The following is a 26,051-nucleotide window of genomic DNA, read 5'->3' on the forward strand; positions in this document are numbered from 1 at the left end:
CTTAAAGGTCAGATCCGGGGATACCTTGACTTCTTGAAACTGCAACAATATTCTGGAAGCCCATATCGAACTCTCTCTGAAACCACCCTTCATTTCCACAGAACAGCCCCATATTTTAAACAATCGTAAATTAACCATTTCGAAACAGACATGGGGGTCGCCATTTTTATGATGGCAGCTGTTCACGCGGTCTCTACCGCTGACGTAAGTGATATCGTGCTGAGGGAGACATCCCTCCCTCTCTACGGAGCATACGGGAATGTAGACAGGCAATGGTGGCAGGGAGCGTCTGCTCGATCGACGTAGGCTTCTTGATTGCATCGTTTTTTATTAGTGGGATGATCTGCCAATGCCAAAACACACTGTTGATACCACTTGTCCAGTTAGGATTCGTGCAATTATGCTGTCGCATTCCGGCCAGCGGCAAACTGCCGAAGAACACAATGAACGTCACGTATCGTCAACCGAACTGCGCTACGCCGACATACGAAAGATATCGTTATTCGCATTGTAGGTTTCTTTGATAAAGTAAGCCAATTCATTGCTTAATTGAAGACTTCACTCTCTTATCGTTTCGTCTCACCACTGCTGCATCACTTGCTGCTTGCGAAGGCATGCACTTGCGCACATCTTTCTCTCTCTCGAATGCATGGCGTTTGACGTTACAGGAACAGTAATCACACTTCTTGGCATTATAATCGGGTGAACGAGTTGTGTTTGGCAACGCCATGTTATCGTATACACACTGTAGGTACGTATACTCTTGGAAATGAACTTCACCGCATAGCACGCTCCTGGCCAACCATCATCTCGAATGATATCGTTATCTTCACTGATTTGTTGAAAACGGGAGGCGTACGCTTTTTTGTGACAATTATGAACAGCATAAGTGTCACAAAAATGGCGCACGCCTCCCGTTTTCAACAAATCGGGGCAGATAGCGATATCATTGGAGATTATGGTTGGCTAGGAGCGTGCTATGCGGTGAAGTTCATTTTTAAGAGTGTACGTAAGAATTAGGAGTGGATGACAACTTTAGTGGAGACTCGCGATGAACGTATTTGCCGAAATTTTACACTGTCGAGAGAGCAAGCACCAGATACAAGAACAAGCAAGATACTTACATGAGGGCATACGTGGCTTATGAGAGCTCAAGAGTACACTGCACAGTAGAAGTACACCGTGTGAGTGTAATTATCAGCCCCTGGATATCTTCGCACCTTATTTCGGCTGGTTTACTAGTCCAATGCAGCCATGCACCAACACATTAATCAACCACTAAAATAAAATAAAAAATGAAGATGATGAGTTGCTTGCATACGTCATCTACACCGTTATTACATCTGGATCTGCATGCGGGTATCAGGAGCCAAGTTACTTCTTGTATCAATGCATATCTCCACACATTCCACAGATACTGTAATTTTACACATAACATTGAATGTACCATAATTTTATTGAATACACAGAGATCCTAAAACTACCTGACTGTCCAACATAACCCCTCGCAACAGGTAAACAAGCACACTGCAAGATGAACAGGTGCAGTTGAGGTGTTCCGTGGCGAGTCTTATGTGCAAAATGACCTCATTCCCCACAAATCAGTGAAAGGGGTTGCAACACCATCATCCCACATGAACATAAAAGAAGCTTCTTTGTACCAATGTGTGTTTTACAACCAAGGCTGGAATAGTGTGTAGAAAATGGGCATCTTGAATTGCAAAACTCAAGCAGCTCTGATGTCACAGCCCTTAGGGCTATCAGTGGAATTGGCTGTAGCTCTGAGGTCTTTCACATCTGCGCTTTAGTCGGGAATCTATTCGAAGGCTTTTAATCTGGCGAAATATGACACATAAAAAAATTATCAGTATTATGGTGCGCAATGCATGATGAACCCATGACGTAACAAACCACATCTATAAAAGTGTCCCAACCCCTTTAATGTCTCCCTGACACTTCGTGTAGTCCAAATGGCTAAGGAACGTGGAATACCAATTACTTTGAGCACGGAAATCTTGTGTTTGTTTCCTCATCCCTACGCTTCTTCAGAAGCCACCGATTAATGGTGAATGAGATGCCAAAAACTAAAAATCCTAGGTATGAGTCTGCTTGTACACGTTCACTGAAGCCCTTCTGTTGTCCACTTGCATTTGATGCCTTGCAGGGTTGTCAGCGTTGTAGTGACTCATTCACTGTAACTCTTGCGGTGACCTTGTATATTGTCTTCCGTTCTGTTCGGGGGCTCATGAAAAGCCACCGTCCACAGAGATCGAGTAGAGCGCCAGTAAGCTCCTGGACATACCCTCACATGAAAATTAGCATTATTAGAATGCCTAAAACAGACAGAAGCGGCTTGTGCAGTAAAGGAGCAATGCAATGCTATGTTTCAGTAGTTTTCTCACATACATTGCTCATGTGTAGATACAATATGTGCCACACAGATAAAGTGGAAGTGGTGCTGTGATATCTTATATACATGACCGAGAAACAGCACTGAGGCAAGGCAACTTTTAGTGCATATAATGGCAGGATGTCTTTCAGAAGGGCAGGTACATCCACTATCCCCTACAACGCTTCGAATGTTACAGTTCCTGTAAGTGAGGAATGCAGGGCAGTTGCTTAGTAATCGCTCCAATAGCTTGAAATACTGTAAGTCACCTTCATGGGGCCCAAGCTGCTTCCCAATGTCTTGATGTGCACATCTTGCATGGACACCTTGATGCTTATGAATATGTGAAGCAACGTTATGATCCAAATATCCATGATGTGCCATAGTATTGTGAGCCATTTTACCAGAACCAGATTTTCATTATCATTGCTTGTCCATGTGCAGGTTTACAATGCTGTAGCACCATTATTGTAGGTTGCTTCACCAGCTGCTGTATGTACCTTTTTCCCGGGAAATTATAGATATTATAGAAATTATAATTTTACCTGTCAAGGCTAACACTGATAAGAAATGTCCAAAAAACATCTACATATTTAAGCTACAAAATGTGATCAACAATGTTAACAGCATAGCTTGCCCCCACCTGTACCCCTTCTAATAGGAAATATGTTGTCAACCAATGTACACAGGCTGGACAGTATACATGTGTTACGACGGTGTGCTACAAAGGAAATGTGGCCCTCTTGCAATGTGCCATGTGTCAAAACGATGATTCACGGATGTGCATGCTGACCGTCATCTCTTGCTGGTCAAGGTACCCGAGCACCTTTTGAAGGCCTGCGGTTGCTGAAGTCAACTTCATTAGTATAGAATAACACAATGGAATTTGTGGCACGTAATAACTTTACATTACAACTTGAATACACAGCACTCGCAGACACAGCCTGGTTTTTAAAGAGGAACAACAATATGCTACCATGTGTGTGAGATATGGGGTAGTTCCATGGTTGGGAAAAGGCAGAGTGTGATCACACAGAAGTCCCAATGTAATTTCCCAATCAACTCCTCCGAGAAACTGCGTAGTTTTACATACAACCGCGGACTATAGGGCTGAGCAGCCCCGTATTTGTCGTTCACATGTTCACATTGTGTGCAAGCCATAGTGCAAGTTCGTACGGACACTTACCTGCAATTTCGGTCCTTTGGTGCTGTCCTCTTTGTTGTCGTAGAACGACGCAGGTTCCGCATCCCTTTTTAGCGACTTTTCGAGTCCAAATCGGCCGTCAGGTGAACGACATCGTAGCATTCGGATGCAAAATGCTTCGAGCACACACGACAGTTGCCTTGGTAAGTTCAGAGCACTAAACCTCTGGTTTCCTACCACCCAATCACGCACAAAATCAACTGGGAACTTGGTAAGAATCATTTTTTGATGAGCGTACCTGCTCGAACTGCGAGAAGCACGGCATTCTCACAATTCACTCACGCTGCATCTCTCATAAAGTGACAACTTAGACGAAGTTGTGTGTACTGACCAGCCGAAGGAAAAAAAAAGGTGATCAAGTTAAGACACAGAGAATGGTGCCCGACGTACAGACGACACTCGATATCGCTTTCAGTTGACGATTGCTGGCGATTGCGAAAGTGCGAGCAAGCAGCCAAGAAGAGCCAAAGCGAAAGCTGACCGTGAAGTCAACTGTTCAAGCGGATGATCGGACGGCAAACCAAAAAACAGATTTCGCAGCAAATACAGGGTATTCGGCCAAACTATTTTGGAAGTACGTTCAGTAGGCATAAACTTTTGTGCCTGCTAGTTTTTGTTGTGATCTGTGACAGTGAGTTTCCTCCGGAGCTGACCTTTAAGCAGCAAGGAGAAACATTGTTTGTTTGAATTCAATAAATGAGATGCATTATTTAATTATGCAATATCTGATATTTCTTATGAGTGACTCTGTATCAAAATGTAGGAGCAGCCACCAAGTTCCCTTTCGTTTTGGTTTGAGAATTTGCATGAAAGCCTGGAAAATTGAGGTAATTTCAAGGCTACAATTTGGTGGTCTGGATCAAGCGAACATTCGTTACTACTTGTGTTGGGCTGCTTTCTGTTACGAGTCTAAGTGGATGTTGATGCATGCCGCATGCTCTCTGCTGTTTACGCACGTTTCTTTTAAACACTTTTACGCAAAAGCGAGTATAGTGTAATGTAACTTTTGCAAAATGTGTTGCTTTTCCTGATGTAGAACTGACGCTGCAACCAGTGCCAATCAATCAATGAAACCAGTGGCTCTTGTGCGTCTCTGACGTGCAATATTGCTTTAGAGTGAGTTTTCAACAGTGAGAACCTTGTGGTTGTTTGTGCAAACCTGACTAAAGTGTCAGCAGTTATGTTTCGTAACCGTCTGGATGGATAAAACTGAAGAAAGCATAACTTGCGCTTACATCACTAAATAAGTGCTTACATGCCCATCTTCATTTGCATGTTAATGATAGTATCGCTTACTGTGTAGTATAGCTAGCGGTCACAAAAAAGGTTAGAGAGTATCATGACTCCTGCAGTGATTGCGGCGTTTATTGCATTGCGATCGCCATTTATTTTAGATTTTCCCCTCTTGGGTTGTGGGGCAGTATGCTTTGCCTTGGTCATGCCGCTTGCTGCATGGGTCCCGTATCCATACAGGTATTATGCCACAGCCAAGGTTGAAGTTGTCGAGGCGCATTGGTCCTTTGCCCTGCAAAAACATACATCACATTTAAGTATTCAATCGGCACTTCGTTTGTGAGAATTCATCGGAACAGATGACCCAGAACGGTTCATTTGGGCTGTGCACCGATTAAGTATTTGTATCCGAGTAATTGGTGTAGTACAATTGGCGAGTTAATCGACTATAGTTGGCTTAATGTGGCGAAGGAGCTGCCAATTGCGCAACATCGTACAACTGAAATCGAATCAAATACGCTTAAAATGCTCTGATATAGATTTCCAGTCGGCCGCGCAGGTGTATGTAAATGACGGTCTCTGTCCAGAGTTAAAACAGTTAATGAAGGAAGGTAGTCACTGAAAAGGTTAGCCAGCTGCAGGGCTCAAACGCACATCTTCTGAATTGCCGGTCCAGGGCTCAACCAATTCCAGCCTCAGAACATCAATTTTCATCGTGTTAAAACAGTTATGAAGTGCAACAATTGCTCGAAAAAAACATGAGTGGAAATACACATGGTGCACAAACGGGAGACGTATGTTAAAAAAACTGAGATGAGTCAAAGGCAACAAGATAGTTGCTCGGCACGTTTAGCTAAGCTCTTCTCATAACGACCTTATGAATGACGATGCTTTAGATACTAGCCAAAATGATTGTTGAAGATATGTTCATATCAATGCCCGTTCAGTTGGAGATAAGATTGACATTATACAGCACTTTCTTACAAGTAATGGTGTCATGTTTGGCATTGTGATGTTAAGTGCGTCCTGGTACACGGATGTATCGGAACCCGAAACATGCATGCGGCTTTGAACGAAAAATCTTTGAAGTATGCAGTAAAAACTGTGAATACAAGCTATGTTTTTCCTCGTTCTTAGTATGAAGGCAATGCATCTAATGAATATTTAACAAAATCAATCTGATCATTGTATCTGGGATCACACCGCAAAAGAAAGTCAGACATGACGAAACCACCGCGACTGCGGGACGACAAAACTGACACACACAAAGATTTGTCGTCCCGCAGTTTCGGCGCTTTCGTAATGTATTCTAGTAACCAGCTCGCTTGCTTCCTCGCAATGCTTTCAAAACAAAGCCGCCCTCGTTCAGAAGCACACATTAAAGAAGGTTTTGCGCCACTGATATCAGTCATCTAGCTGAAGGCGTTGCTTCCGGCACTGCACTACAGTGCAGACGACGCCTCTCTTCATAACGGCGAGTGACGAAGGCGAAGTATATACGGTCCACTGTCCGTATACACGCAGCGAACCTACTCCGACGTCATGCGAGGCCGCAAGCCTTGAGCATAGGCTGTAAGAAAAGATCCCCTACATTTGTGGGTAGTATTTCGCGCAGTGGAGCAGCCAGGGTGGGTCTGAACACCACGTTCCACCGGAACATCGAAAATATTTGATCCTGATCGAAATTCTCGCGAAAGTGCACCCAATACCCTCCCGCCCTACTGAAAAAACAAACAAACAAACAAAAATATGGAAATTATAAGACCCATACATACAGGATTATTGGATATGGAGCTTATGAGTCGTATTGGGTATACGGGTGCGGGTACTGGTTGGGTATACGGGTTTATGAGTTGCACCCATATGGACAATATGATCCATAAGCTCCATATCCAATAATCCCGTATAAACGGGTCCCGTACAATTATAATTCGATACACATCGAAATTATGAGGCCAATTATATGGGACCCAGAGAGCACAAGGTTATATACCGTCTTGATATAGCCGTTACTGGGAAGGGGTCGTATAACAATGTAGAGGAAAGATTATACAGGGCGCAACCAGTGACACATAAGTGGGGGACCGAACTAGACCTATACTAAGCACCAAAGGCCGGGATTCATTCTGAAAGCAGACGCCGTGTCTGTACTGATCTTAGAAAAGTGTGGATGTGTCAAACTGGAATATCTTTATATATGATCATAGTGGCGAAAGAAAGAATCATTTCTCTGTCATCAAGTTTATTTTATTTTTATTTTTTTTACGTTCAAGGGCTGTAACAGCTTGCACTGCCATGGAGCAGATGATGGAGTTGCATCGGTAAAGTGTATGCCCTATCTGTTTCGCAGGAAACACAAGTCAGCTAGTGAAGAGTTCTCCAGCGCCCTTTAGCTTAACTTTCTTGATGTCTTTCAACATCTCCGCGATGTATGTGTTCATTTACCCACGTCGTTGTGTGCTGCCTCGTCTGTGCTGTTCACCGAAATGAATCGCTCAAAAGCATCTGAAATTCATAAATTCCACATTAGTAACAGGCCCACTGGAGCATCACATGTGACACCTTCACCCTGATGTTATGTGATGAATTGATTATATACTGCGAAATCCTTTTATTTTGCGAGCCCCTAATTTTCCAGAATTTCGCGAATTAGAAAACTTCAGGTACTGTAAGGGCACGCAAAAATTTCGCTGAATGCATGACGTGTAGGGGGAGATACCGTGGCGTCAAATTTTATCACAGAGAATTACAACTGCCTACAACATTTTTAGCGCAGTTTCATTAAAATAACGTTATTTCAACTACTAGATATAATAACCATCCTAATCGCGTTCAGCACAAGCGTGTGCGATGCCTGTATCAAGAAACGCGGAGTGCTCAACATCAGGTTTATCCCGTAGTGGCTGCCTTAGTTCTATTAACCAAGCAGTGTCTTCACAAATGACGTTGCAAAATTGGTGACGGTACCTTCTCCATCCATGAGCTGCTCCGCATCCATGTCAGCGTACCAGAATGTGAAGTTCTGTTTGATGTCGGACTTAAAAATGTCATTGAAATGTACATGTAGAGGCTCGAGCACACCTGTGCAACGTGCACATATAAAATCGTACACAATACCGTTCTCGCGGGGCTTTTGTAGTATGGTCTTCGTTCGATGCGCCGTAAACACGCCGAACAAGCATAATGCTTTGGCAATAGTGGCATCGGAGTGTAAGCAAAGCTTCTGGCGTTGTTCGTTGACATAAAGCACAATTAATTTTTGGGATGGAGCGCGTCGTTGTGTCGGCAGTGCTCCAGTGGTTAGGGGAGTGGGAGATTTCACGAAAGTTTGTGGTCGCGAGTACGTGCCTCCAGCGAAATTCGCGAAAATGAAAGGCTCGCAAAATAAAAGGGTTTTGCGGTAGGTTAACCAATAGGGTAACGAGCACACTGAGCAGACAGATAGAGGATAAGGTAACAGGAATCAATAGAGTAATAATCACACTGAGGAGATAAAGTAATAGGAACAAACATGCTAGGAAGGACATCAAACAAAATGGGCACGAAACATTGCACTACAGGCACACAACTAACCATCAATTCACGAAATACAACGACTCCTGGACGTATCTTCCATGGTACACACACCGAAACAGGTCGCGGCATCACTAGTAAGGCACAAAAACAGAGTAACAGCACTCCAGGGCACCAAAACCAGTTGCTCCCATATATGCAATGGCCCATGGAAAATGGCGGGCTCCCAAACCACCCGATCTCCTGGACACAGTGCACATCTCACAGTGCACCCGAGTGACCAGCGAGGAAAAAAGCTTGGGTGAAGTGCGCTTGCGCAGACCGACCTGCTTTCCTAACCTCCTCTCCCATGTCTTATCGGGTTTGTCGTCCGCTCTCGTCCTCCCTTCCCATGCCTTGCCTGTTTTTCTTGCGCGCTTGCTTTGTAGTGTACGTGTTACCCCAAAGTAGACAACAAACAACAACTTCATTTAAATATGATGAATGGGGTGTTTCATCGCCAGGGTCGATACAATACCCCATTGCTGGTGGCGATGTGGCCAGTGAAATAATGAGCCCCTTCACAATAAGGATCGAAGTCCTATTGTGTCCAAAAAGCTCAAAAGAGCAAGAGCTTTGAGCGCAGAGCGTTGGTGGGCTGGATTCGGCGAGGGACCAAGCAATTTTGACACTGAATGAGAGGTATACAATGAAAGGAACGAAACGTGATAGCAGTTTGTAGAGCTCTTTAAAGTAAAAGCCTGAGTCTGAGCACAGAGAGGGACGACACCCGACTCAAACCAGCAACAGTTTGCTATTCAGAAGACAACCATGTACATATAGTCACACACCATGGGAAAAAGAGGGAAAGGAAAGGCAGCAAGACGGTCAAAATCTCGGAGCAAGGTCAACCGAGAGCAAGGGTTACAAAAGATGGTTCATACAACGCTGGGCACACAACCAATGAGATTGCAACTTTGTAGAAATTATGCATAGCCAGTTGGCCAATCAGGAGCCTTAACCTTTGGCTGACCTTTCGGCCGGCTCTGGCTAGCATCGACTTCTACTGGATTTCACACCTGCCGCCGTTAACCGATATTCAAAATAACTGAAGGTTCTTTTGGATAAAAGAAACATTTATTTGACACAAAGCACTGATTCAAAGATCTGATACATGGGTGCACAGTGGATACAAAGTCCACTGCGTAATTGACACACTGTAACCAAGTTGGAACTTGAAGCAAAACGAACGCACCATTCGTTTCTTAATACAGAGGCAGTCTCAGGAGTGCGTACCACTTTATGATGATCATCTTGTTTATCAGCTTGCGGAGCGGAAAGCGCTTGTGTGACACGTAATTCTGTCTTTGTTGTGCCTCGAAATCCGACGGCGCCCGAACGTGTTCTTCACTCTCCAATCTCCAATCGCTCCAACTCACGAAGCATTCTAGTTCCGGAGTTGATGGACTGTTCGTGGGATAATAATCGTGTCCAGAAACAGCACAACACGCGTAGAATCACATTGACGCATGAATAAATCCGTGAACGTATTTCTACTAACTGTTCTGTCGACTGAAACCACCGAAACACGGAACACAAGAGGACGCCGTACCGGCCGAGTCGTGCTATTTCGAAACTATGCTGAAACGGCCGCCGGGACGCTGCACGCACATGCGGGCGTACAAAACGCGATTTCAAAACATTGTCGACCAATCGGAGCGCGCACACAGTCTCGACCAATGAGCTTGCAACGTTGTAGATGGGCGCAGTGATACAAATTCTACAGCCGTATCCATGGAGTACCCAGCCGCCGGCTCTAAAGCGAAACGCACCGCCTCCAAAATATTGTCGCCACCGGCGTGCGTACTCGGAAGATCTCTGATTGGCTACGCAATATATGGATAAATATTTGGATGCTCATTGGTCTAAAAAACTGGCGTCAGTTTCCTTCGCGCTGATTGGGCGAGAGTCATTTGACTGAGGAGCGAGCATCCGAACACGCGAACCGCTCAACGGAAGCAGTCGAACGGAGGAGAAAGAAAAACGACAGGGGAGACATCGCGTCTGTCCGGCCACGCGTGTTCTCTCGGACTGCAACCGTTATGCACGCAGACGCTAGGGGGTAGTTTGAGGGTTTTGAATGCTTTAGATTTAGATTGTGGCGAACTGCTAATGTGAGAACGGAATGGCACATCCACCTCATCATCACAACAGCGGGAAGACGAACATGACATGGAATCCCTGCACCTCCAAAGGACGGAGAAATTGTCAGAGAGGAAGTCTGCACTCTTTCCGACGTACTGCAGGTGAACGGTAAGACAAGTTTGATTACTTTTTCGTGACTGAAGGAAGTAATGCAGGTTTATCACGTTAAGTGTGTTACGTACAACATTTACGAGTCACTCGGTACGTTAGCGGCGTTTCATTGTGCAGTGCATTGCCGTAACTTGTACGTTTCTGATATGCCGTTAATCAAATAATGTGTGGTTATGCTAGTTGCCCCTCATGCGCGTCGCAGCCGTTTATTCACTGTGATCTACGAACATTCGTGACAAATGCCTTGGTGTTCAATACGAAATCAAGATCGATTGCCTATCATAGCAGTGATTTTCGTGCAGAGTTAGGGATCATCAATATATTTTTTGTTTTGTTTTAGTTCTCCCGCAGCCATCGGCAACAACGACGCACATAGCTCAGCATTGGCTTTTGAACTGCCCTTCGATGTCGAAGCACCTAAAGCTCCAGTGAAGCCAGTTACAAGACGTAAAAAGATATGTACTGTAGCTTTTTCGAGGCACTTCCCGAGGACAAATAAAGTTGATTTGTCATACACCATCGCTTTTTGATTGTCTGCTTTGGGACAGCATGATCGTTGCTCTACAGCAAGACAGCAAGCGCCGAAGACAAACGGACGAGGCTGGGGGGTTAGGTGGGACGAGAGGAGAGACGAAAAACCCGAGGAGAGCTTCCGCTGAAGTGCCGACGGCTGCAATAATCACGACGACAGGCTATTACCGAGCGAGAGCCGTCTGAACATGCGTGCGAACACCACGGAGAATCAACGCCGAATGAGCAAGGAAGCAAGGCGCCACCTGTAACGGCTCGCGCGAACATGGGAGCCAAGCTGTCGGAAAGAGGACGATTTCCCCGTCAAAACAAGTCCCAATCGCCTTCCTACGCCAACAAACAACCGATATCGAAAAAAAAGAAGAAAAGCAACTGGCCCCGTGTATAGACCACTTGCACGCCTACGTCATCGATTACATTTCGCCGCCGCGCAAAGCATGCTGGTGGGCACCTATCAACCTTATCAGCCTTTTCGGCCTATCAGCAGACGCGTTTTTCCCGCTTCTTGCCAACCAGAGCAAAATATAACCTCGAACCGGTCTTCTCGGGACGCCACATGTTTGTAAACAGAAAGTGGTCTATAAGGAGCCGCTGTTGCCATGCTGTCCTAACTCGAGAACGGAGAGAGATAGATAGGTACCGCAAATTTCTACGCGTTAGGCATGTCGAATACATCAACCCGTTAAAAGGAGGTTCAGATCCACCGCGGGGTTCGAACCTAAAAACGGGGACAAATGTCGCGGAAGGGGTTAGCTTCATGAATTTCATGAATAACGCCATGACCGCAGGAAATAAACAGGTGGTGCGAATTGGAAAGTTGTAACGCAGCGAACGGAGCACCGCACCCAGAGTTTCGAGTAAATCGAACGTTGGGCAAGCGAGTCACGGCACTGAACAGCGGGAAGCGTTTCAGGCACCGTTACCCCACACCGGTGCCTGACACTCCAAAGCCGATATCTGGAGAACGGATCGTGGCGCGCCTGCGCGACAGCAGCGGTTGGAAAGAGCATGTTGAGACCTTGAAAACGATGTCACCCATGGCTATATAGGTGCAATAGGAGGTATTTTAGGAAAAAAACAGCCGTGTATTCCACGTATTGGGAGGAGTGTAAACACGGAAAACGGTAACTCGAGAACCGCTAACGTTAGAGAGCTGCGGTAAATTGTGCCACGTCCGCTACGCCGAGAGCAGTAAGCTCCCCAAAAATAAACACTATACGACGCCGTCTTTCAGAAACAGGGCCCCAAAGGTTGGAAACGCGGCATTACGAACGCGTCACTGCCCACATCCGAACAGCTAAAGACCGGCGCATAGTGTGATTTGACCGATCGTAGAGCGATTCAAGACCTACTCGGACGTAAATGTTGGCGTCGATCCAACGTACGGGGAGGGGGTTACGGCGCTGTGAATGTGTCTGAAATGCTGATGTAGGCCCAGAATTTCCAAATATCTCGACTGCCGTTAGGATGTTTCACAAGCCACGAGTGTGCGCGTGAAGAGGGAGGATTGAGAAATCCGTCACAACAAACCGCGTCCCGATAGAACCGTTTTAGGCGAATATATTAAACCCAGAACCCCATCGAGTGACACCGCGGTTCCGCTCGATGGGGTTCAACCGCCGGTTATCAACCGCTCAGTCGAAATATCTGTGCATATCTGATGTAAATAGTATTCAATTGCTGTAATATGCCAAACTAGATGGAACGTCCCAGCGGGCAGATGATCGTGGACTCACGCTTGGACGGTGCCGGTACAACTGATGAGCGCAGTAGCGCGTGGCAGCAGGGGAACATCGTCATCATTATCGGTGAACACCGCAGTACTCCTCCCCTCAGACTCGGATCGGGTAGAGAGACGCGGCGACAAGAGGCATGGCGCAGGAATGAGCGGTCACTTGGCGGTCGGTGGTGGGTCACGTGTACCGGAGCGTCGAGGAGGGTGGCGAAGGCAGGCAGGGCGTGTGTGGTGGGGACGACGTGAGCGAGAGTCACGAGCGTGTTCAGGCGTCGTCAGGGCGAGTGACCAGCGGCGCGACAATGCGATAAGGGAGCGCGTTGTTCGACCAGGTGCCACTGGTAGGTCCGGGGAATACCATCATGATGTACGTGGAAGCCTGGCGAAGTGTGAGGGACCACGAGGTACGGGGCGTCCAAGCCGAAAGGTGCCGGGTCAGGGCGAGAAGATGGTGGCCTCCTATTACGAGCCCCCGGTGGAACGATGTGCCTCGGGGACTCACGGGTTGTGCCGTAGCGCCATCAACTGCTGTCTGCACTAGGTTTGGTGGCGGTGATAAGTTGGGCCGAACTGAAGCTTGATGGCGGTAGTCGACGTCGGAATTTTGAATGGTAAGAAGCCGAATTACGCCGAACATGGTGTTCTTCGTTCGGGTCACCAAATGTAAAGGAGGTGGTGTTCCTCCACACGAGTCCTGACCGGCCATGATGGAATCTCCCAGCGGCAGATGATCGTGGGACGGTGCCGGTAGAACTGATGATCCAGCGCAGTAATAATAATAATAATGGTACAGTGATGTTACACGAGCCAGCAGGGGCACATCGTCGTCATCACTGGTGGTCACCACAGATGTTTGGTTGACTAATATGTGTGGTATGCATTGGCCCTTCCCCTATTGAAGAGAATATCGCGGTTACATTTAGAAGGCGTAGATGTATATAGATATGAGCTAGCAAAAAAAATTATAGAGTATTTCGCACATGTTGATCTCATATGTTAAACGAGAAACATCTATGTTCTGCTTATATTGTATCTGTATGCCATTCCTTATTTTTGTATCTAGTCACGGAGAGAGAAATTCATAATATATTTTCGGATAAAAAATGTAAATCACGTAATAAATATGACCGTGTAATTTAGCGAGTTTGTGCTTGATATAGTTTGCCACCCTTTTGTTCATATTTATAACATATCACTATCTTCTGGATTATTTCCCACAGGTATGGAAATTGCTAAAGTTGTTATACGTTTTGAAGGGTTGATCAGGATCTTTGAGGGAATGATCGTCCTATTTCAGTTCTGTCTATTTCCAGAGTGTCTCGAAAATATTATTCATTCTAGTACTTCTTCATTTTTGGATATAACATTCTGAATGACTTTCAACATGGTTTCCGGAGTGGCCATTCAAGTGAGACAAAATGAATTCATCATTCAAAATCTTGAATATAAAATATTAACACTTGGTGTTTTTCTTGATTTACGTAAATCATTTGATTTGCATAAATTTTACTTTGCCAGTCAAGTCACTGCGAAATTCGTGGGATCGCATTAGGTTCATCACAATCATATCTGGCAAATCGCGAACAATACAACCACTTGGGATGTCACGTCGAATATCACGTCGAATCATCCTTCGCATATCCATAGAACATATACGCAATGGGGTGCCGCAAGGTAGTGTACTTAGGCCTCTTTTATGCCTCTTAGGCCGTTTTCTTTCCTTTTTTCGTTTTCTTTCCTTGTTTCTGTTTTCTTTCTTCCTTTTAGTTTTCTTTCCTTTTTTCGTTTTCTTTTATTTCGTTTTCTTTTTATGAAAGGAATAACAAGTCGGTCTATGCCTGATCAACCTCTCTTTCTTTTCCTTCCTTTTTCTTTCTTCTCGTTTTCTTTCCGTTTTCTGTTTTCTTTCTTTCTTTTAGTTTTCTTTTCTTTTTCATATTCTTTCTTTCCTTTCGTTTTCTTTTTATGAAAGGAATAGCAAGTCGGTCTATGCCTGACTAACCTTTCCTCGTATTTTTTTCAATAAACATATCCCCCCTCTTTTCTTCATCATCTATTTTAATGGCATTAGCATCAATGCCAATTGCGAATTTATTTCGTATGCGGACGATAGATCTTTTTCGGTGGTTCTAACATGGATGTAATAGCCGCTACCAACGTGATGTTGCGCAACTTGGAAAAATGGGCTAATTTAAACTCTTTGCGCATTATTCTTATTACTAAAACTAAGGCAATCATTTTTTGGCCGAAAAATAAGAATTAAATTATAGCCTCAATAAACATAAAATATCTGGACAATTCTTTTGATAAAGTAAAATCCGTCAAATGTTTCGGTTTCATCTTTAATGAACAATTGCTTTGGGGTGAACACATGAATACGTTCAGAATAAATTGTGTAAAGTATTAGGCATGACTGCTAGGCATAGACACACGTTTCCTGTCCGAGTCGAGCTACTAGTGTACCATTCGCTGTTTATGTCCCATCTAAACTGCTGTCATTTAGTCTGCGGTTCGACGAGTAAAAATAGTATAACAGTCTTCTGCTTATGCAAAATAAGATAATTCGTGCACTGGTTAATATTGGCTATTGCGGCCCTTTTAAATGATATCTTAAAGGAACTGTAAAGTGAATTTTAACCGAGGGTTATCTTATGATTTTATGAAAGCCTAGGAAGAGTACATCTCAGTTACGAAATATTTCTTTTTAAATCCCTTCTTTCTTTGAGTAATCGAATTTCAAAGATTGCATTCGAGCGGAAAGCTCAGTACTCCCTCAGACACTGGGTTGGCTCGTGTCGGCTACGGCTAGTCTCGCTTTGCTATAATCCGCCTCCCGGTCTGTGGCGAAGGCGTAATGTTGTTTTGAGGTCCACGTCGTGTGATGTTGATTTTTCAAAACTTGAATGCCCTCGAGCTTGCGATAGTCCAGCAGTCACGCCCGCAAAACGTTTGTTCGTACGAGTGCACGCGGTAGACGCAGTGTGACACGACATCATCCGCAGAATCGTCGACGGAGGATGAATTACCGTCATAGCAGTCACCTAGCCGCCGTGGGAAACACTCTTCATGTGTAATGAAAATGTTGAGAACCTCGCAGCGGAAATATGGCATTGCTCTTTCGGTTCAGGTGTCCTTGTGGCAGATGCGTGCCGATGCCGACGGCAGAAGAATGCCTTTGTTGCCGCGAAATGAGACGTTACTGAAGCAGCACAGCGGTTGCATTTCAAGAAATCTGTACTTTAAATACTGTGACTGAAGACTGAGTTGCTCCAGGTATCCTCTGCTACGTGAGAGAAAGCGACGAGTACGCTGTTAAGAGGAACAGCAAAGTGAACAAGTGAGTTCACCCATGTGTGCCTTCGATTTGTTATTAGTTAAGTTACATATCATAATTTTACGTTGTCCATGATACATGCAGGAAGTTTCGGTACGTTGCCTACAAACAGTTTACCAGGTGGCTCTGGGGACCATTAAGAAAGCTGAAAGCACTGCAGAAAAGTCCTTGAAGCATGTGCTGTACATGCCATAAGGGAAAACTTTCCTTCTGAGGCATACAAAGGTTTTTGCCTTTTTGACGTGTGATGTAGTAGTTGCTGTCTGACCATGTATATGTCTCTTTGATTTCACTGAGATGAAGCTCTCAATTTTCTTTCAGGTGCTTGAAGGCAGCATTGAATGCCTCCCATCTTGACAGCAGTACACTGGATGGTTTGGTCGTGAACACTGCTTTATCACAACAGTATCCCTTTCATGAACAATAGAGGTCTGCCATATACCCTTCTGGAATAACCAGACAGCCGTTACACAGTAAAATACATTCTACAGACATCAAGGCTTGTAATGTTGCTTTATTGATCACTGTGTTTATGAATGAGCATACAAGTGATAACAGTAAACAAGCAAACAATGAAGGAGAACATCCCCATACTGTATTCATATCAATTTGCAAGTGCTACTTCGCACCAACCAGTAACGCAATGTATGTATGCTTTTTTTTTATTCTGTGCAGTGCACAGGTGATTGCCGCAAACACGTTCCAGTCCATAAGCTCTAAGAGAACATAGGCTATCGCCTTGCCTATAATCGATTTATATATTGATATAGATATATACCGATTCAGCTGCGATCGTATCAAGGGTCAATTTCTATGTTCCACATTGCAACACTAGAACCCACAAAACATTTTATGTATGTGGTAACAGTTACGAGAAATCGCCTTCTTTGAGGCTTCAGATTGTATATAACTCCCATTCCGGGGTTTTTGATCTGTTCAGTGGTGACCTATTTGGCATCGTACGCCAACTTCGATGCCTCCTTCATGATGGGTCCAAAGCTAGGCCAGTTGTCTCGCCATCTACATGGTTTTGTCTTTGTCGTAGTATTTGTTTTTGTTTTATCTTATGTAATTATGGTGTTTTAATTCATTTCTTTGTATTGACTGTCTGTATGGTGCACCATTAGGGAGGCCCTCTGGCCATTCATGGGCACGAGAAAAATAGAAATAAATAAATACATAAATATAACATCTCGCGTTGATGACTTTATCAGTATAAGAAGGCCTTACGTGGGGTCATGCCAATGGCATCAACAGTGGCTTCTCTTCAGAGGCATCCCTATCGTTGACAAAAATTTTGGACCTTTTCTGTGTCTGTGCACATCCATCTTTGCAACACCTTCTCAATTTCTTATTACAAATTTCCGATGTTTTCCCTCATACCAGTCCAACTGCAGCCATTGGTGCGGGCTCAGGCCTTTTGCAGACCGCTACTACTTCACTGTAGCTCACATCTTTGCAAGTTGTTGGTGTTTCACTCCTGAGGTGATCTACATCCTCTGCAAAGATAAGATATGGTCATGGCTAAGTGTCTTCCCTATGCTCTTTATATCGAAACATGGCCCCTCATGGCTGTCATGGCTGTTGAAAGCGTGCCAGGTCAAACCTAGTCACATTATCTCGAAGCTTGTATACATTGTTTCCTGAATGACAGCTGATTTGTATACGTAAGCTCATACTTCTCCACATGCTAAGTAGAAGCTCTGCATTCCCCTCAGAATCGGAACTACACCTGTAAAGGTGGTTACAAGTACGCTGCATCCACTGGTTTAGCTCAGCACGTGCACAGCACTTGATTGCAGGTTCGAGCTTTTTCTTAACCCATCGGTATCTTAGCCCTCTGTTACAAGATCCTCTTGTGGACTACATCGCCACTAAGCATTCCTGAGCATGGCATTTGCATATTGCAATTGTACAAGCTTGTTCTTTTTACCTTTTACTACATGTACCTTTTATGTCATTGCTGCAGATAGAAGTATTGTAACTGAAAATTCAACTACACAATGCCTGTGTGCCTTGTTTTGTATTATTTTTTCGTGCCCTCAATACTTTCTAACAAGAATTTGGATTTCCTCCTCACTACCTTCTTTGTTCCCTTTCTCTAATGTACATCAGTATAAATATCTGTACCATGTGTGTCTGTATCATACCTACTGAAGGACAGACTCTATTCGAAAGCTTGTGTTTCAGTAAGATTATTTGGATGTTTCAGTCTCTCATGACCGTGAGTTGATAATCCTACCTGTGTCACGAAATGGAGCCTGCGACCTTTCTGGTAGGTGTTGTAGGTGAGGTCTGTTGAGGTGACTTCAATATTAATTAGCTCGAGTAACCACAGAACTGGTCAACAGCAAATACTACAAGGTGTCATTTGAATCTGTGAAAACATAAGGCACTATGAATTCACACCTTGGCTACACTGGTCCCATTGAAAAGGATTGTGCAGGACAGCAGGATGTTCCCTGCAGCCATCTTGTTCACTCCTGGCCGACGTTTCCAAGATAAATTGTGTTCACTTGCGCACTCTGCTTTTGTGGTGAGAAGCGTGACACGAACATCAGTGGCCTCTTTGTGAGATGCACCGGAAAGTTCTGAATATGATGCACATTTGATGTACTACTTCTGGTCTGGTGAAGCAGAGGGCACAACACTGCAAAGTAGAAGATATTTTAGTATCTGCAAACCAGAGTTGTACGTAACGCGTTACTAGTAATTGCGTTACTAGTAATCAATTACTTTTTTCAGTAATTTTTTAACGTAATCAGTTAATTTTGTGAGCAAGTAATTTTCCAAGTAATCCGATTACAATTTGCGGTAATGAATTACTGAGTAATTGATTACTTCTTTAACCTTCTGTCAACAATGGCAACCCTTTTCAGCAAGCCAATCTGTTCTTCTGTTCCACCACCAGTTCGACTGAAGCAATGACGCAGAGGTCACTGTGACGGCCGTCTCTAGTCCACACATGTTATACACACGCGTTATTACCGCAGCAATATGATACAACCGCAATAATATGATGATATGATAATATTACAACCGCGACCTACTCGAGCAACAGTAAAATAGGTGACTGTATTGATAAATTGTGGGAACTGAACATAACAGTAAGAAAACGAAGCCGAAGTTTCGATGTTGTTTTAAATGTATGTATAAATCTGTAATAAACGTGTGCATGTGTTTAGTATGTTGCTTTCAAACGTATTTGTGAATTTCACTTATCATGTATGTTGGTGTCTCATATTAGAACTTGCAACAAGAGCTGCATGGTTGCATTCACTGCAGGCTTGTTGGCTTTGCTACAATTTAAAACTAATGGGAAAAGTAATGCGTTACATTTTTAATCGGTAACGTATTACATTTTTTATTCAGTAATTTGTAACGGTAAAGAATTACTTTTAGTGCAGCTGCAACAGTAACTGTAATCAATTACTTTTTTCGAGTAACGTGTACAACTGTGCTGCAAACTTGTATCAGCAGGCCATTCAAAACTGTTGTCTTCAGATTTCCAGAATGACTCAACAGCTGGTTCCACCAGTGGTGAAGATATTGTCCTATCATGCACCTGCAAGGCATGCAGAAGTTAAAATGTTAAACAAAACAAGAGCTTGACCCACCTGTGAGCATGAGTGTGTATGGACAATAGGTGTTGAATTCATCACTGGATAAAGGTTGAGAGGTGTTGACGGTAAATCATGCGTTGTCACGCTTTTACTTCTGAGTTTCACATTCTTGTCAGTCACGATGGAAGCCTGTGTCGCTGATATGAATGAAGAATGCGGTCAGTATCTATAGCGCATAATTTATTTGACACTTGTATTCTCCTGCGAGAGCTCGGGGCTCCCCAGGGGAAGGGGGATATTGCGTTTGGTACATTACGCAGCGTAGGCATCACAAAAATCGATTTGAATTTCAAGTGAACCACACATATGTATTATTCCTGTGTATCGGTACATACATACCTCATCTGCACTAGTGTTCGCATCCTCAGACGTCACATGTTGAAACACTGGTGTCGGGGTCGGGGCTGCCGTCCGTGTGAGAAGTTTTCGACCGTCCGCTGCTACCATTTCGTACGAGTCGTCAGAGAAATGGGTTGAGCAAATACGGCGTGGCTCACGAACGTCTTGACCAAGCGCTTGCAACAACTTTCGTTTCCGTGCATTTTCCATTGGAATCTTGTGGTACACAACGTCCCTTGTCGAAAGAGCACACATGGTGTATCCCCGAACATTACAGTAGATACCTGGCATCGTCTCAGGTGAAGCTTTGTTCAATTTCGACACGAAATGAACTTTTTTGCGTACACAAACCTCGCAAGGCCGCAATAAACGCCGTCGCCGTGCAATATGGTTGGGGGGAGAGAAGACAGAGGGCGGTGACCGCGCTGACAGTATTTTGGTATACTGTTTCTTCGATATTTTGAAGAATTGTCTCGGTAATTCTTGTGATTCTAAAAGTAGTGTTTATTGGAGATTAGTAGTCGGTCGTAAGTTCATTGTGTAGTACTTCGGTATCACGTGACAGGAGTACTCCCATCATGACTTTTTTAGCTGTTACGGGGCGCAACCTACCGTCCGATTTAATTTTTCTAATTTATGTTGTGTAATAATTAACCCGCTTTGAGTGCTTAGGCTCTATGTGAGGCATCACACAGGCAAACACTACCAGGTCACACACAGAAACAGGGGGGTCAAATTTCACTTTACAGTTCCTTTAAAAGATGTAATCTTATAAATATACTAAACCTATACAACTATCAGTTAAGATGTATGTACAAAAATGACGAAATTTTTTATCTATTTACATTACAGGGAAATGAATTCCCTTGTAATGTTTGGCAGAAAAAATAAAAAATGGACCTTCTGCGCTTCTGCACAAATTATGGTCAACAATCTCTCTCGTACAGTCTACCTTATATCTTCAACAGAATCTTTGAACATGGCATTCAAGTTTGATCATCTGATTTTCTGAGTTTGCAGTCATCTCTGAAATTTTGGTAATGTATTTTCTATGTATAATGTGTGTTGTAACTGGGCATCATTATTAATATTATTACTGTATGCGCTAGTGCCAAGTGTAAGCTTTGGGAATGAGAACTTGTCAAGCTGTGCCTTTTCCAAGGTGTCCAAGCTCACAAACCGTTTCACATCTCCACCTCCTTGAGATGAAAATTGAATTGAATTGAATTGAATTGAATTGAACGAAGAGGAATACCTCTACCATCTGTGGTGTTGTAGCGCTTCTGCCCATATGCCCTCATATGTTCTCAGGCCATCGTTTGCTTTCGTGAGAATATTCTTTGGGGGAGGTTCAGCTGCCCTTCTTCGAAACGGATACTCCCGTTTTCACTGTAAGGATAAATCTGACAAACGGTGACGTGGCACATGCCCTAACCTTGTCCTCTTCTGCGTTCTTCCGTCATTATAGAGTTTTAGCCCACGACCGGCAAACTAACGTTTTACTGGACAAGGTCCGCACGCCGGGCACAGGCTTTCGGGTAAGCCCGACCCTCTGCAGCGCTATTTAACCAGATCACTACAAATGTTACTCCACCGTATTATACTGCGTGTCGTACTCAGACAAATGCCGCTAAACATGACTGATGTCGCCAGCTCCCCGTTGCGTTCAATGAGCGACTTGGGTGAAGCCTCCTAGCATATGATGGGCCGCGAACATTTTCCTTCAAGTCGTCAGACAGCACGGAAAGCTGTGGATTGAATGGGCGGCTGACTCTTTTCCGTATGCTGGAAGACTGACCAACTCTGCAAGACTGGAGTATGGCCATACTTAAACTTACGCTCGTGTGGTGCCAGATCGCGCCTCATCATGTGCTCAGACAACCGACAGGAATAGGGCACTGAATACTAAAGGAGTGTGTGAAGGCGGGGTAGTTGGTGTACATTCATCGTGATAAAGCAGCACAAAGACGCGTACAAAGAAGGAAGACAGGACGACTGCTAGCAGTCGTCCTGTCTTCCTTCTTTGTACGCGTCTTTGTGCTGCTTTATCACACTGAATACTAGCCCCCAGAATGCAGAGTGGAGTCACCTTTTTCAGAAGCGAACGTAGACAAACAGCCACTTTGAGGCGCTCAGTCACCACGCCTGTGGGTGCCATGTTCCACTTTCACCAACTGCTTCCAACCTCCTCTGCTATTTATTCACTCAGTTGGAAAGCGTAGTGTGTAGCTAAATGCATAGCCACAACCTTGTCTGCGCAGCGCGAGCTCCGCGTACGCCTCAAGATACGCCTCAATGCGGATATCGTAGCTCTCGACGCAGATGTCTTCGCCCTATACAGATGGAGCTAGTATTCAGACACCCCAGATAGGAATGGTTTAGGCCCTCCCACACGAATGTCAGTATTGTAGGCAGGACGTATCAGAAGGTATATTCTTCTAATTACGCAGACAACACAGAATACACAGACAACATGTTCGAGCGGTGACGTTGACCACGCAATGAATGTGTGGTCCTTGCATTGGTCACAGGATATTTTAGAATGTTTTAGGGCCTGGCAGCAGCTTAGCACACGTCGTAATTTTTTTTTATGCTTTCTTTCCTTAGTACGGAACATTCAATTGATTGAAGCGTAGTCTTTCAAACGCTGCAACAGGCTATGCAATTCAGACTCTATGCTGTAGTGAAACGTTGCAAACTAAAGTTGTTGTTGTCCTGCAACATGCTATGTCTCTCCTTCTCGCAGTCACATGAACAAGCATATTCCTTGCTCAAATGCACGAAACGTCTCAACATGCCGTTTCCTCATGTACCACTGTGCAGTCTCTTCGACTGGAGTCTCTTTGAGTAGGGTTTGAAGAAGCATGGTACTCACCATGAAATCTTTGTCATAGGGGAGATTGATGTCCACTGTGCCTTTAACTGTCTCATGTCGATTTGCCCAGCATATGTGATTTGTTCCTGGGGTTTTGCAATCTGTGCGGATTATCCACCTAGTTGTTACGTTCTTATTTGTCGTGTTGAAGTAGGCATATATTCCAACGCCCACACGAAAATCTGCGTAGAGAAATGCAAATGATGTTAATGTAATACGCGTTGCGATACAAAAGAACAAAATCAGAGTCGGCCGCTATTACGAATATATCGGGTAACAGCTGCAATGTAACAGACATTTCATACTCAGACCAACGAACGACGATCAGTCATTGTGTAATTGACCAACGCAGAAAGATGGAAAGCAAAGTGGAAACTGAAACTATTGCATTTCATTATGGCTCGGGAAACATCTGCCCCATCATCACTTTAATGCTGACATCCAGGATGTCTCTTTTTATTCGATGCAGATTTGTTTCATAGAAAAGCTATGCGAACAGCACAGACGCCTCTTTGCAGGTGAGTTATGCTGTATGATGTACGGCCGTTCCAACCAAGGGAGTGCGTAACTACGAGATGACTAATTGCCTAAATTCAACTTTATATTTTAGGTTGTCTAGCAAGTATGAGACTTCACATGTAGAGGCGGTTACTATTTAGTGCCAGCTCATTCTTTAAAAATCTAGAGACGGGCACGCATCCTCCTTAAGTTATCCATCGCTCCTTATTTTGCGTGGAATTCAGGCGATATCAAAACTGTGTACTCTTTACTCGCAAGAACAACAACCCTTTTTCGTGTCTGTGACATAACGCGGTCTGTCCAACAGAAAAGCCGACGTAGATAACCACCGACTCCGTTCGGTTTTATCACTTCACAGCGCCTGGCCCTCGAACGTACAGTGGGAGTTGTAGTTCGGCCACGGATATTGCCGCGTTGAGCCGCGCACATGGTTTCATTATCGGTCGAATTCCACGGCATAATCTGCTGATGGATGTCCCGGTTCGTGGTCATTTAAGTATTTTTAAAGATGGACTCATTCTAAACACTTACTGCCTCGAGGTTCGCAATCTAACATGTCCTCCCAAGCATGTAGTTAGAAAAATCCTGTATGTATTTGAGGTAATTAGTGATCTGGAAAGAATGTCCGCCTGGTTGTATAATTGACATGCAAAACGGCATCTGCGCTGCTCGAGCTTTAAAATATGTGTTGGATGAAAAACAGACACCCGGCGTGTTCCTACTTACTTAATGTGTTAAAAACGAACAAAAGCAAACATAAGTAAGGTGTGCTGTGGCTTAGTCTTGTTCAACAAGACCAGTTTCTTCAAGGTAGATGAATAGAGTCTGTTTCTCTTTACTATCCTAACAAGAAGTTACGCAGAGAAAACGCCGACGACTGCACGAAACTTGCAGTTACTGTAAAAACACGTCTGCTCCTTTCGAAGGTAGACGATAGGCAGATGCTACAGACGTCCAACAGCTTTACACTCAGAAAGCTACAAGTCCATCTGTCGTGGATGGCAATCATTATGGCCTGTGTTAAGGAGGACGATGAGGGTCTCGTAATTGTCACGCGCATTGGCCCGAGCACACGAACACTTTGAGATTCTACTTGGCATCTGGTTCTACTCATCGCATCGCCATACGAGTGACACGTCTGTCTCTGGCTCTTCTACAGTGCGCTCCAACTGGAGCTTGCCTTGTAGTGTGCCTTATTCCTTAGGATCACGAAATACAATAGGAAACAGATTAATACTACCGAAATTACTACCGTTACTGCCGGAATACTACAACTACGCTACCGGAATGGAACTACTACCGTTATGGTACACTCTAAATCATGTGACAGATAAGTACCGCTTAAACAACAGGTATATTTTTTTTCCAAAAGCACACCTGGTGTACCAATAGACAAGGTATACCAATGCTTTTCTCTCTGCCTCACATCAGAGGTTTAGTGGCTTTCTAACGAAACATCTGGACGGGCAGAGGTATTTCCATTCCCAGTTTGATTTCCCCATTTTCGCCCTTATTTGTCTATATGGGAAAGGACCCTATCTCCTTTAGTTCCTTCTGTGGCATACATTTCCTATCTACGTGTGAGGGCAATCACTAATTTCTCCCGACGTATCTGGCTACTAACAAAAAAAAAAGAAAAGAAAAAAGAGCAGAGATTAAATCTGCCAAATAGAACAAATGTAAATAAAGGAATTTCAAAACGATCAGCACCCTGTTGTCTAACGTTTCTCCACACAAAAGATGGACTGAAGGACATACTTGCGTAATTCACGGACATGAACTTCACTCTTATCTTGCTTCCCAAAAAAAATTGGCAGGGTTCCGACGAACAATTCTCAATACCGAGGTATGCGTATTTGCGATTGTTGTCTGCAAATAAAAAACGTTTATCATACGATGGCTCGCAAAACAGTGCGCCACGCCAGAATTCTAACTACCGAACCGAACGTCAGGAACCTCATTCCTTTGATAAGTGAAGAACCGTGCATCTGTATGCTTACCAGGACACTCCGTTGCATTTACTTGTACGTAGTTGATATCTTCTGCATAGCAAAGACCAAGGAATAACGTGAACACGACTATTCCCAGTTGCATTTTGAGTACTTGAAGCCACCTCCTGATAGAGCCCCAAAAACGTCAGCGCTGTCACGATGTCCAAAGTCACTCCTCAGAAAAGTTCAGTATGATATTTAATCTCAATTCGATTCCCTTTTATAGCGTCGCCTACGAGTAAAAATGTCAAAAGGAACACGCACGCATGACAAAGATCAATACAAATGATGAAGCAACACAGATGTTACGTTTGTGCTTTGCGTGGATGCGGCCGGGCTTTGATTACCTGTCATGATGGATATGTACGGTAAAGATCAGCACGCACAAAATACGAACATAGTCGGTTTTTCTAGGTGTCATAACCTTGAAACTGACGCGATACAACAGAACGCACACCGACTCAAAGTCT

General features: G+C 44.2%; 2 protein-coding genes across 3 annotated transcripts in view; one reads left to right on the top strand and one right to left on the bottom strand.

Moving 5' to 3' along the window:
* Positions 1-26,051, top strand: part of LOC135385380 (thrombospondin type-1 domain-containing protein 7B-like) — a 552,806-nt gene that overhangs the window by 300,404 nt on the left and 226,351 nt on the right. The gene's annotated exons all lie outside the window — the stretch shown is intronic.
* LOC135383435 (uncharacterized) lies at positions 4,938-25,758 on the bottom strand. The gene is made up of 4 exons (XM_064612886.1): positions 25,591-25,758; positions 25,349-25,459; positions 23,072-23,253; positions 4,938-5,118 (listed from the first exon to the last, which is right to left on the bottom strand). The coding sequence occupies exons 1-4, from the start codon at positions 25,682-25,684 to the stop codon at positions 4,984-4,986; spliced, it is 522 nt and encodes a 173-aa protein (XP_064468956.1). The 5' UTR covers positions 25,685-25,758; the 3' UTR covers positions 4,938-4,983.

Source organism: Ornithodoros turicata, chromosome 2 (assembly GCF_037126465.1).
Source record: "Ornithodoros turicata isolate Travis chromosome 2, ASM3712646v1, whole genome shotgun sequence".
Classification (NCBI taxonomy): domain Eukaryota; kingdom Metazoa; phylum Arthropoda; class Arachnida; order Ixodida; family Argasidae; genus Ornithodoros; species Ornithodoros turicata.